At 36.6% G+C, this 12,343-nt stretch overlaps 1 protein-coding gene across 8 annotated transcripts in view; it reads left to right on the top strand.

Annotated features, from left to right (window-relative positions):
- KHDRBS3 (KH RNA binding domain containing, signal transduction associated 3) overlaps window positions 1–8,696 on the top strand; it is a 205,970-nt gene extending 197,274 nt beyond the window's left edge. For 7 of the 8 annotated variants that reach the window (XM_067531684.1, XM_067531676.1, XM_067531704.1 and 4 more), the window contains 2 exons: window positions 1,959–2,017; window positions 4,274–4,908. In XM_067531684.1, coding sequence (XP_067387785.1) covers window positions 1,959–2,017; window positions 4,274–4,365 — 151 coding nt within the window. In that variant the 3' untranslated portion in view covers window positions 4,366–4,908. Of the gene's footprint in view, window positions 1–1,958; window positions 2,018–4,273; window positions 4,909–5,812; window positions 5,872–7,680 lie in introns of those variants that run through there. The other variant, XR_010916904.1, reaches the window with a different exon arrangement.
- The last annotated feature ends 3,647 nt before the right edge of the window (window positions 8,697–12,343 follow it).

Genomic DNA, 12,343 nt, shown 5'->3' on the forward strand with positions numbered 1-12,343 from the left:
ACACAGTCCTTGGTTATATCAGTAGACCTTTTTGTTTGGACTAATTTAGTCTTTTTGTCTCCCTTTTGCATCTTTTTCTATGAACAATTATTGTTATAGCTTAATATGAGATTTTATAAACGTACATGTCTTATTTGTGTAAATTTGTAGGCCCCGTTGTTATAACAGAGGGCAAGGGGGTGTGTGGGTTGTGGGGGTTTGGAGATAAAACAAATAACATGACATTCCCAAAAAGAATTTAACTGGCTCTAACTATAGGGAGACCTGCAATAGATAGGTAGTCTTACAGTTTTTCTCCATTTCACCTTTGTCCAGTCCTTTCCACAACCACTTGCACAAAATCTTTTCGCTGTGTTACAAACATTCCATTGCCGTCTTGTGTAAAATTTCATGTTTGTTTAACATACTGTCAAGTTCAGACAAAAGTCAGCAGTGCAGGGGTTTAGCAGCATTACTTTGTTATTGAGCATGATTGGAGAGGGTGCAGGGAAGGGAAAGAGCATTGCACTTCACTGAGCAACTTTGAGCACTTTACATTCTTATTTGACCTGATTATTAATACTGAACAGTGTGTCAGGTAATAAAGATAAATTTTTGTTACTTATAATGTAAATAAGTGATTTTCTCCCTTCCAGTATTTATTGGTTTTGCAGTTTACATGCCATGAAATGTGAGTCATTTTTTGTTTAATAGACATTTTAGGTCTGTGAAATGAAACACTGCAAAAGTAATTCTGACAGGATTGACAGGCACAGGGATGGGGCTCAGCTGCTGTAGGCCTCTAGACTTAATGACAGTCTTACAATAAATAATCTGATACTGTGTGAAGTGATAGAGAATGTCAATTTAAAGTTCTCGATTGTCAAAACTAAGATTGTTTTATCACTGAACTGTTGCAGGACAAAGTTATGCTACTTTTTATGCTTCAAATATTTGTCCTTCGTACACAGGTCTGTATCACGTGGGCTGACAAACCATAGATGAGAATTTAAGATCTTGTATAGGTCTTCAGAACTTCACCGTGCAGACACAGCTAGAAATTTTAGTTCAGGAAGCTTTAGATTAGCAATAACAGAGACTCATTCACTGCATTTATTGTTTTGCTTTTGCAGAAGCCAGAATTTTTACACGTTTGGCCCAGGTGTTTTCCAAAATTTGATAACACTATTTCATTACCTGAGCAGTGGAAGACTCAAATGTTGTCTCAGCTCTGTAGTTCTCTCTCTGAGTTAGATGCAACCGCAGTACATGTATTGTGTACTCTGTACATAAAAAGATTATGGGGGAGCCTAGGGTTTGCCTCTCCCTGCAAACTCCATGTTAAAACTACAAACTACCTTGTCTTGATTCAGATTTTATCTCATGTTAGTAGCACGTTAGCCAACATAAGGTAAGAACACAGCTTGTTTTCCTAGTGAAGCCAGGACTTTGGTTGTAGCGGTTTGTAATTCTGTTACTTTCCAAATAGTCATGCATTCCATCCTGGGTCTGGATTTATCTGGCTGTTGGGTACCAAACTAGCACAGTCACCCACTCTGTATTTTAAAGGTTGTTTCTTATCTGTTGCGTAGTGTCCTGCAAACATCTAGTAGGCATTTGACCGCATGTAAGACATTGTTTCAAGCAATAATCATGCAAAAGATTATACATAGCTACAAACGTATCGACCATGAAAACGTTGTGGGATGCTATCCATGTGAAATAAGCTAGAGGGCCAAGCATCTTGGCGGTATCAAGATTTAGGTGATTTTGCATGCCTGTTGGCACCTACAAAGTCAGGTGGCAGCTGAAAAATGACTTTTTGAGTGTCACTGCCACCTAAGTGTTGAACTTTGGCCCTAAAAAGGCAGTTAAGTGCCTAAGTCCCTTGTGAATCTAGTCTATCATGATTTAAGACATGTTGTTTAATGCTACATTTCTAACTGCATTACTTATGTTGTCTCTTTTTCTTCATACAGTGGAGCAGATTACTATGATTATGGACATGGACTTAGTGAGGAGACATATGATTCTTATGGTGAGTAGCTTTGCAAGTGGAATTATCAGTGTGTGTTAAATAATTTGGAAAAAAAAATCAGTTTAAACAGAAAAGAAGAATTTTCATGAAGAATGCTGCTATTCTGCATCAGGCTCCACCCATATGGACTCCTGTGCTGATACGGAGTCCCATTGTTATAGATGTTGAAGATTTATGGTTATTGAGACAAATTTGTTGTGGCTCTTTTGTAGTTGTTAGCTATCTTTGCCATATAACAGTAAAAATAAGCACCGAGGGCTATATTATCCACCCTTACTCACACTTACTACCTTCCCCCAAATCAATGGGACTATTTTCAGAGTACAGTAATATTTAGTGTGAGTAAGAATGGCAGAATTGAGACATAAGGCCTCAATTCAGAACATGTAAGCATATGCTTAAGCTTCATTGAGGTCTGTGGGACTTGAGCATATACTTAAGTTCTTTGCTGAATCAGGGCTGAATCAAGCACATTTCACACCTAGTTTATGATTTTTGTTGTATTAATTCATTTCCAAGTTCCAGTTCTGTAAAATCAACCAGGTAGTAAGTATGTAAAGGTTATAAAGTATTGAAGGTATGTAATAGACACAAGGGTACTAGAGTACTTGTATGAATACAAGACAATGCATAATAAAGCAAAAAACATATGCCACAATGGTAGGATTAAATATTTCAAACCAGAAGTTCAGCGGTGATAGGTTTAATTAAAGGAATCTGTTATGGATTAGAAGGCTAAAGCACGTTAAAAGGCACCTTTGCTTCATGGATAAAGCCTGAGTAGAGAGAGATCAGAGAAATACAGTCTTCAGTCAGTCAGGAAGCTCAAAAACTCTTGAATTGCTAGTGACTTGTGCAAGTGAATCATGACTCTGGTTAATGGATGTTATGACATTTTTTAGAACATACACCAGAAAATAGTTTTCAGTTATCTTTTGAAGTGCGTTTTATGATACCTCCTCCCTGAAGCAATGATGACCTCAGCTAAGATTTGTTTGTCATAAAAAATGCTTCGAACATATAGGTTTGCCACATGTCATCTACTTGAATTGAGTAACTTGAGGGAAAATCGTTGATTAGATGATTGCATCAAAAGAGGAGGTCACTTCAAGCAAATTTTCCCCCTCACAGCTCTTTAAATCGGTCTCTGTGGACTGCATAGATTAAATCGTATATTTCAGCATTAAAGTTAACTGTTTGACAGTAGGAGTATGATTTCTCAGAGTACCTCATTAAGGGAAAATCTGATAGTGATAAAGCTTACAGCCTGCCTAATGCAGGACATAAGATGTAACATTTTGTAGTATTGCAGTATTTAAGGTAGAAAATGTAAAATTTTCTCATTAAACCTTTTGTTACTTAAAATCAATAGCTTTTTATTTGTCAGCACAAACTTGAAGTTTAATATATAATAATAAGTGTACTTCATCACGTTTAATGATTTACAGAAAGATTGTAAGCACCTGAGGAGGGACCATGTCTTTCTATGTATTTCTATGCCTAGCACGTTAGGAATCTGATTCTGATTTGGTCCTGAGTGCTACTACGATGCAAATATTATTATTGTTAATAATAATGCAGTTCAGTGTGTGTTGTGGAAATCTTTGTGTGCTTATTCATTTTGTTGTTACAAGTGAGGCAAGCAATTTCCTTTGCTTTTAGAAGACTTTTTTTTGTTTGTTTTACAATCCAGTTCTGTAGATCTTTATGGGAAATGTATTTTTTTCTGTGAAATCCATTGTTATCTCAAATGCTATATTAGTCAGGTGTGTTCTCAAAAGGGAAGCCACAGGTGTTCATAGTGGAATTATGAAATTTTCGCTTGTAGCTTTCTAATCAAAGTAATCCTAAATTGGTAGTGACCAAAAGACATTGAGGGGCGGGGTTTGATATCTGTTCAGTTGCCTGCATAAAATATCATGTTCTTACTCCAGTTCCTGTTAGCATAAATGTCACATCACAATCTACCACCAAAGTTGCACTCTTGTTTTAGTCTCATCGGAGACCAGACTGAATATCATAGGTACCTAAATTCATTCTGACCCCCAGCTAATCCCAATCAGAACTGAAGCACGATGGAAGAGCAGTGTGGGGAAGTTCACCAGTCTTTGGCTAAATATTGGCCTTCATTCTCTACAACTGTTAGTGCAAAAGCACTGAACTCCAAAATTAAACTAAAAAAAAATATTTAAAAACAAATACTGCCACAAGGATCACTGGGAAATATCTAATTATGGTTGCTTTTCTTTGTTTTAGGACAAGAAGAATGGACCAACTCGAGACACAAGGCACCTTCAGCAAGGACAACAAAGGGAGTCTACAGAGACCAGCCATATGCCAGATACTGATTGTACTGTCTGATGTTGTGAAATATCCAATCTCCACCAGTCCTGTATACTGTTCCAAGTAATTTTTTTCTATAAACAATCCCTTTTTATTAAATCAAAGTGCTTAAAAATTGAATGGATGCACTGAACTTAAACTATTTTGTTGAAAGAACATCCTGGACAGAAAGATATGTAAAACAAAGAACTTTGTTATTTCCAGACTGTATTTGAAAAATAGGTGATCCAAAAAAAAAATAACCTCTGATTAACTAGTGTTAAACAAAAGCTAGGTTTACTAAATATGTTAATCCATTCTTTTAACATAAGCGTAACCTTTTATTTTAAAGGTTTTCAGCAATTTAGTTTTTAGTTTTATTTTTCAACCATTTTGCTAGTTTTTCTCTTGCAAACATGCGTAAAAAGGGAAGCAAATTACAAATGCAAATAATGTGGTATTTTGTAACTCAAGTCTTGAAATGTTCTGTAGTGTTAAGCAAAGTTTACTCTTGCTTGATACTAAATAAACTTTTGAAAGAAAATCTGTGTGTGTGAGAGTAATTTTATGCTTTAGTTTATTTTATAATAAACCTTCATAAATAGTAGTAAACAGGGAGAAATTCATCTAACAATGATCAACATAAAAGGCTCATACTAAACACGTGTACAGCTTTTTTAAAAAAATGGTATAAACCTAAATGTACATTTATATACTTACAATAGATTTAAATGCTGTTTAAAGTATCCTAATGGTATGGATCTGCTTGAATGCCACATTTAAAAAAAATAATCTTGGTTAAAATGGTTTAAAATAGCTAATGAATTTTCTGAAAAAGATGTGACTAGTTTTCATCTTGTTGAGCATTTTTTCACTAGTGCAACTTTGGAATTTTTATGAGAATTTTGGTACCTTAATGACCACCTCGCTCCGTGCTGGAAGCAATAAACACAAAGCTTTTAAAGACTTTCTGACTTGACTAATTGAGGTCGCTTTCGTCAGAGGCAGAGGATGTGTAACCCTTAAAACGGTCTTCATTTGCAAAGGTAAATAAATCAAATAAGATTTTAATCTCACTTAATTTATCTTAATATAACCAATAAAAACAGGGAGGATACAAATTAGAAAGTTTCATTTTAGATTTTAGAAAGGCTTTAAGATCACCTAAATTCTCATTTTAAAAAGTTTAATTTGTTTTAGTAATCTAAAAAGCCTTAGCTCAGTCAGTTTAATTTGGCCAAACTATTCCCTATTAAACAAATGTAAAACCTCATAACTAGTGGTTTGTAATACATTATTTTTCCATAAATTCTAGTAACTGAGAACAGTACTTAAACATTACAAATGTTTTCCAAAGCTTTTCCTTAATGATTCAGTTTGTCTTTTTAATTATAGTTTAATTTGAATTGTTTATTTTTAGTTTATATTTTTAAAGTCTTCTGTATTTAGTAAACAGATCTTTTCTCTTGTCAGGAAACGCTAAACGTCTTGGGGAGCCAAGAGAACAAAAACCTAAATCTATTGACACTTTGGTAGGTACCTATTCATATATTTTAAACTCTCTGATAAATGATGTACCAGAGAAAAAAATTGTAAGGGACTAATTCAGAACTCATTGAAATCAGTGGAAAGACTTCCAATGACTTCGAGGGGCTGTGGGTCAATCCTTAAAAAAACCACAAAGGTCTGTATTGTTTTGAATTCAGAAGTTACTTTTAGAGTCTGCCAAAAAGAAAAGTAACTTTTTTCAGGCAGCATGACATGTAAAGCTTAATACTCAACTGTTCCATTCTGCCCCTAATGTTGTTGGATTATTTCTATTCTTGAGATTGAGAATTAACTTTGAATTTCAACTAACTAGATTAAGATGTTACTTATCTGGTAGAGGAACACAGAAGAAAATAAGTATAATTTTATGACATCAGTCCCCCCACAGAGAATTTTAATCCTGGTAGAAAAGTCTTTTTTGACAGTTTCAGTCAGAGACTTTCCAATCCATATTTGTTCAGTGAATCACTTTGTGGGTAATAGTTTGATAGGAAAAAAAATTGGTAGAGGATGACTTGGTGAACCAAAATGAACATTTCTGCACAAGGAATGTGTTGAATGTTGGTGGAGGGGAAAGTCAAGTTCCTTAAAAATGTATTTACAGGGCTGTGAATCTACTGCTTCTGTGCATGTTAGCTGTGGATTACTGTTTGTAAGGTTAGTCAGATGCGACGTTAAAAATAATTCAGCCATATTTATATGCTATGGCTGCTATACAAAACTGAGTCTCTCTAGGACAGAAAGTTTTAATTTTTGAGAGGTTTGTTTCCTACTTTGAATGGTAGTTCTAAATGCTAATCCTTTAAGAAACATAATACCTAGGCATAATAGAGGGGATTTTTTTGAAGATGTCTTCTCTGAATGTTCATAGTTTCTGGGTCAAACTCTTACATTAATATAATTTTGTTCACATACTCAAAATGACTCTAAAAATAGTTTTCGTGTAAGAGTTAAGGTTGCATAAAAAGGCTTATGTTAAGCCATGTGCAATTTTTGTACCTATCAAAAGAAAACTGAGGGCTTAGTCCTGCAACCCTTACACATTTAAGTCCAGTTTTAGTTACTACAGGTTATAATAAGAACTATTATCTAAATCTACACAGACTTAAGGAAGAAGAACCATTGTGAATAGTGACCATAGCAGCACTAGATTTTTAAAAATATTTGAAAAGGGACTATTTTTATAATTTATGTCCATACTTTTCATCTTTCAGTAAGGGTTTGATTGTGAATCTTTTTTTGTCAAAACGACATTGTCTGAAGCAGAATTTTAGACACTTTTATAGGCTCAGTATTTGCAGTATAAAACTTTTCTCAATGCTTTCAGCACATATGGACCTTATTTTCCTCTATTATATCTCCAGTTTTCTTTGAAATAATGGAATAATCTACATGGAAAACAATTTTAGGTATTAGATAATCCTGCTTTAGTGTGACAAACATATTTACTCAGAAGAGCTAGTTTATTCATGTAGAATTTTGTTCTCATACCTCTTGGTCAATCACTATGTATTGCTAGAGTCAAACCCAAAAGCACAAGAGAATAATATCTTAATGATTAATCAAACATATAATTATTAGTTTTCCCATATTGTACACAGACTTCATTGTCATCTGGGTACTCAATTTAAACAATTAACTTGTTTTTTCATTCTTTTCCATAAATCTACATAAATTTGTTGTATTTCTAATTGCCTGTTTCCACTGCTTGTAAACTAACAGTCTCCAGAGAGTCAGTAATAATTATTAGTTTCCAGATGTACATAAACATATTTTGTTTTCCTCTTTTCCAGGGACGTCTGTCGTGATTATTATGAACTGCTTTAGAGTATCATATTCACCAACGTGCCTAGGCAACAATGAAATCAGCTTTGGAATTTGAAAACACAGTTCTGTTTCTCTTCCACTATTTTACATAGTTTAGTGCTAAAGTGTATCATATTATATCCTTTATTTTTTAACAACTGCTATAAAACCCCTCAATTGTTTAATGACTTAACAATGTTATTTATGTAGAAGTCAATAAAGATTTTCTATTTAAATCTCCAGTACAAGGCAATAATGCATCCTTATGTTCCTTCACTGACTTTGTAATTCCTACACAGAAGCTATGAGAAAACCTTGTGTGGAGTCTTACGACTAGACCCACAGTTCACTTTTGGAAGCAATTTATCTACTGTATGTGCAGCATGGACAAGTAAACATGAAAACAAGTGTGTTACACAGAAGCTATTCTATTTCTCACAGGCTATGTGTAAACAGATGTGCCTGAGGCAAGACTGATTAGTACAGAGACAATAAACCCAATTTCAATTTCCTTCAGTAATTTGTTACAGAAGATGAAGGTCACAATCACTATGGACAGTATTAAACTATTCATTCTCTTTCACTTACTCCATGATATACTGTGACTATAATTTTAAATTTCCAGAAATATCTTCTCTCTTATAAGATCACATATGTTTTCCAGTACAGGAATTTCAACCTAGTTTTTATGTTCTGATAAATCTGCACTCTTGTACCTGGTAGACATGTTTCCTCAATGCCTTCTCAGTTTTATATTAGTCATGGTTGTGATCATTTGTAACACAAATAAACTTCTGGTTGTATAACCTTTTCTTATTTTTTGGTAAAGCTGACTGCAAATCCAACTGCTTTCTTCCTATGCTTCAGAAATTTATTTCCAGCAGATGCATTTTCCTTTCTTATAGTCATTGCACGTGCAGGCTAATCAGTTTCCATACTGAGGCCAGACTTTTCTTTTTATTAAGTGTATATTTTCAAGTCAAACTATTTCTTTTTTGCAAAATAAAGGAATATCGCTAAACTTAATAGGGTCTTCTGTTCAAACTCCGCATCTCCCTCAACACACATTTAGATTTTTTATTACCATTTAGTAGCTGTTGAAGAATGGCTTTAAAGGTTTTTATAGGGAAGTGGGAAAAATTGATTTTACATCTTAGGTTATTCTTCACATTGATTTCTCAAAGCTACCTTGAGTAAATGGAGTATCATTTAGTTCTTTTCTCCTTTGGTTATGGGGAAGGAGCTTCAGATGTAGTCAAAAAGGATAGTCTTCCTGTTTCTTCTTCACCACTTAGCTATATCAGCTTGAAGTTTGTTATTCAAAATTATATTTTACATCTTCCAAAATTTCCCCTTTTACTCAGTTTCACTATACTATAGTCGTACTGCCATAGCTCCTTCCAGGAGATCTAAAAGTGACTTAAAAATAAACAAGCCTCAAGCATTTCAAAGGAAGTAGATAATCGCTGCATAGGGATCAGTTCACAGCACACCAAAATGCAGGCACCTGTGGTGTGAAATAGCAACTTCTTATAGCAAATGCTACCCAGGTATGTAAGACTGGAAATGAATTTATTTATCTGACTGCAGAGGGAATTTAGATAGCAGAATGCAATTTTCTTAGTTATAATTTGGTTAGGAGGACACTGGGATTAACCACCCCATCGCTTCTGAATAAGGTATCAAGTTTTCAGTCCTAAATGTTATCTAATTAAACTGCATCTCCAACAACACAGCTTCCAAATATCATGGTGGGAAATAGCTTTAGCACTGACTCAGAGGGAAAAGTGTCCAGTTCTAATTATCAAAGCTATTTCCAGCACCTCTGGTATGTTCTTAGGATGTATCCTACATTAGTACTGGCCTAGCCTAACCCTGATTGCCCTGAGGGATCTAATTAGATAGTTCTGAAGCAGCTGAGATGAGAATCAGTACCTCCAAATCAGATGACATGGTTCTTTCCCGGAAGAAAGTGGAGTGTTCTCTCCAGGTGAAGGGGGAGCAGCTGCCTTTAGTGGAAGAGTTTAAGTATCAAAGGGTCTTATTGATGAGTGATGGTAAGTGGGAGTGTGAAATTGACTGACAGTGGCAGTGATGCAGGCGCTATACCAATCCATGGTGGTGAAGCAGGAGCTAAGTTTTTGGACGAAACTCTCGGTTTACAGATCAATCTACATCCCCATCCTCACCTATGGTGATGAACTTTGGGTAATGACCAAAAGGACAAGATTGTGGGTACAAGTGGTGGAAATGAGGTCTCTCTGCAGGGTGACTGGACTGACTTCCCGAGATAGGGTGAGGGGCTCAGCTATTTGGGAGAACCTCTTAGTAGAGCTCCTACTCCTCCAGATTGAGAGGAGTCAGCTGAGGTGGTTTGGGCATCTGATAAGGATGCCCCCTAGTAGGCTTCCTTTGGAACTATACTGGGCAAGTCCTACTGGGAGGAGGCCTTGAGGCTGACCCAGGACACAGTGGAGGGATTATATCTTCCAGGTGGACTGTGAATGCCTGGGAAACTCCCAGGAGAAGCTGGAACCTGTTGTGGAAAACAGGGAGGTCTGGTACTCCCTACTCTCCATGCTGCCGCTGCGACTCTCAGCAGGAAAAGTGACATAAAGGAAAAAAAGATCAGATCAGAACACAAGATGGTATGACTGCAGGCTGTGAAATTTGTACGCACACAGGCAACTTGGTTAAGGTTTTCCTAAACTTAATATCTATCTCTACATGCCAAGTAGACTTCCCTATTTGTGTGGAAAAGGTCTTGTGTTAAATTCTGGCCCCAATGATGGCAATGAACATTTCGCCATTGATGTCAGTGAGGCCTGGATTTCACTCTTGGGGCTAGACCCATAGATGGGATTTAGGCTCAGTCTTGGAAGGCTTAACTTTAGATACCCTGCTGCCTAGTGGAATCCACGTGCCCAGGTTAGGTGCCCAGGCTCCTTACACAATGCATGGAGAGAACAGGTGCCTGAGAATGGGGTCCACAGTAGCCAGCATGTTGAGCTAAGAGCTGCCCAAACTAGCCAATAGGAAATTGAAGAGGGGGGTGGCCTAAAATAACACACACCCATCCTCCTGGATTTAGGAGCCTATTCTCAGCTGGGATTGACAGCAGTGAACCTTCTTCTGGAGTTAGGCATGTAAACCAGGTCAGTCCTTTCTCAGAAAACAAAGGGAGCAACCATCACTTCTTCTTTTTACTCATTAGCCCAACTGTGTTTCGTGCCAGGCCCGATCCAGTAGCTGTGCTCTAGGGTGGCCTCTGAGCATGATTCCCGGATTGGGGCCAGTTGGGGAATGCCTGTTTTGAGGATCCTGTTGGGGCTGAGGTGTGAGCTGGATGTCAGGACATAGGCAGCTGTGCACATGCCCACTGGCAGATTTTAGGCACCTACAGGATTAGGCAGCAGCTATACAGGGGGGTTGAGGTTCTAAATTTTGGATTTAAACTCCTTAATCCCTTTAGTTTTAGCCCTTGGTCTCAATGTGTGTTTCACAAGCAGCAGCATGCCTGTGACTATGCTTTAACCCTCACCAAGAGACAGTGGGCCTGATTCACTATCCAGTTAACCAGTTTCAGTCTGAGATAAGAGTGGAGAATCTGATCCAGTGGCTGTAGCAGTGGATGTTTCAAATTCTGTGCCATCTTACCAGTAATTACAGTGCTGGTTTTCTGAGGCAAGCATCTCCCCCTTAGGATATGATACTCATGATGTTCATAGCTGAGCCACAAGAAACAATTCCTGGAAATCTGATCATTAATAGATTTCATAATTTCCAATGACAGTGAATTTGGATAAACCGGAAGTCATAGCTAGTATGCATGGCTGTTGTAAAGCATGCTTTTCAATTTGAAGCTCTTCATCTGTACAGCTGAAGCAATTAGATATTCAGAAATCAAAACACAGGAATACAATCAAAATGAATCTACATTCAATAATAAATTGGACCTAATTTGACTTTGATAGTTGGGAATAGATTAAATTCCTTAAGGGAAAAATAAATGTAATAAAATAAAAATTCTCTGCCATCCCATTTATCATTTTTCCTCCTTTTTGTTCTGCTTGGCGGTGGCCATGGTCTCAGATCCTATTTTGTACTAAACTGGCTATCTTAAAATAAAAGCACCCAGGATATTGATCATCCAAGATATTAGGCTGTTTCACATCTGAGCACTAATACACACACAGGAGACTGGAATAACTCAGGTTCCAAAATTGTGAATGAGATAGGTTAAATGGCCTGGGGAGCTTTTTTTCACTAGAGTAGCAATGATGTCAAGGACAACTGTGTTTGCTTAACACTAATAGAATGTCTCAGAAAAGGGAATTATTGAAGGTATTTATAGCTGAAACTTACGCTGCTAAAACAAATGTTCCCGTAGGCCCTGGCCCTGCAATGAGCTCTCCATGTGCTTAGACAGACTTTTTGCAGACTTGGAGTTGAGACAGGCAAACCATTGTTTTAAAAATGCTTAGAAATGTTAACCAATGGCAAACATAAAGCTGACTCACTGTGTAGTTTTACTCTGTACTACCACATTGTTCACTTGAATATGTTAAGAATGTATGACACAGTGACATTGTTAATAAACGGCTCCATAACTTGCCATGTTTAATAGACACCTCAGATCTTGTGCCAAAC

This window comes from Emydura macquarii, unplaced genomic scaffold (genome assembly GCF_026122565.2).
Source record: "Emydura macquarii macquarii isolate MOO-44397 ecotype Brisbane River unplaced genomic scaffold, CSIRO-AGI_Emac_v2 contig_369, whole genome shotgun sequence".
Lineage (NCBI taxonomy): Eukaryota > Metazoa > Chordata > Testudines > Chelidae > Emydura > Emydura macquarii.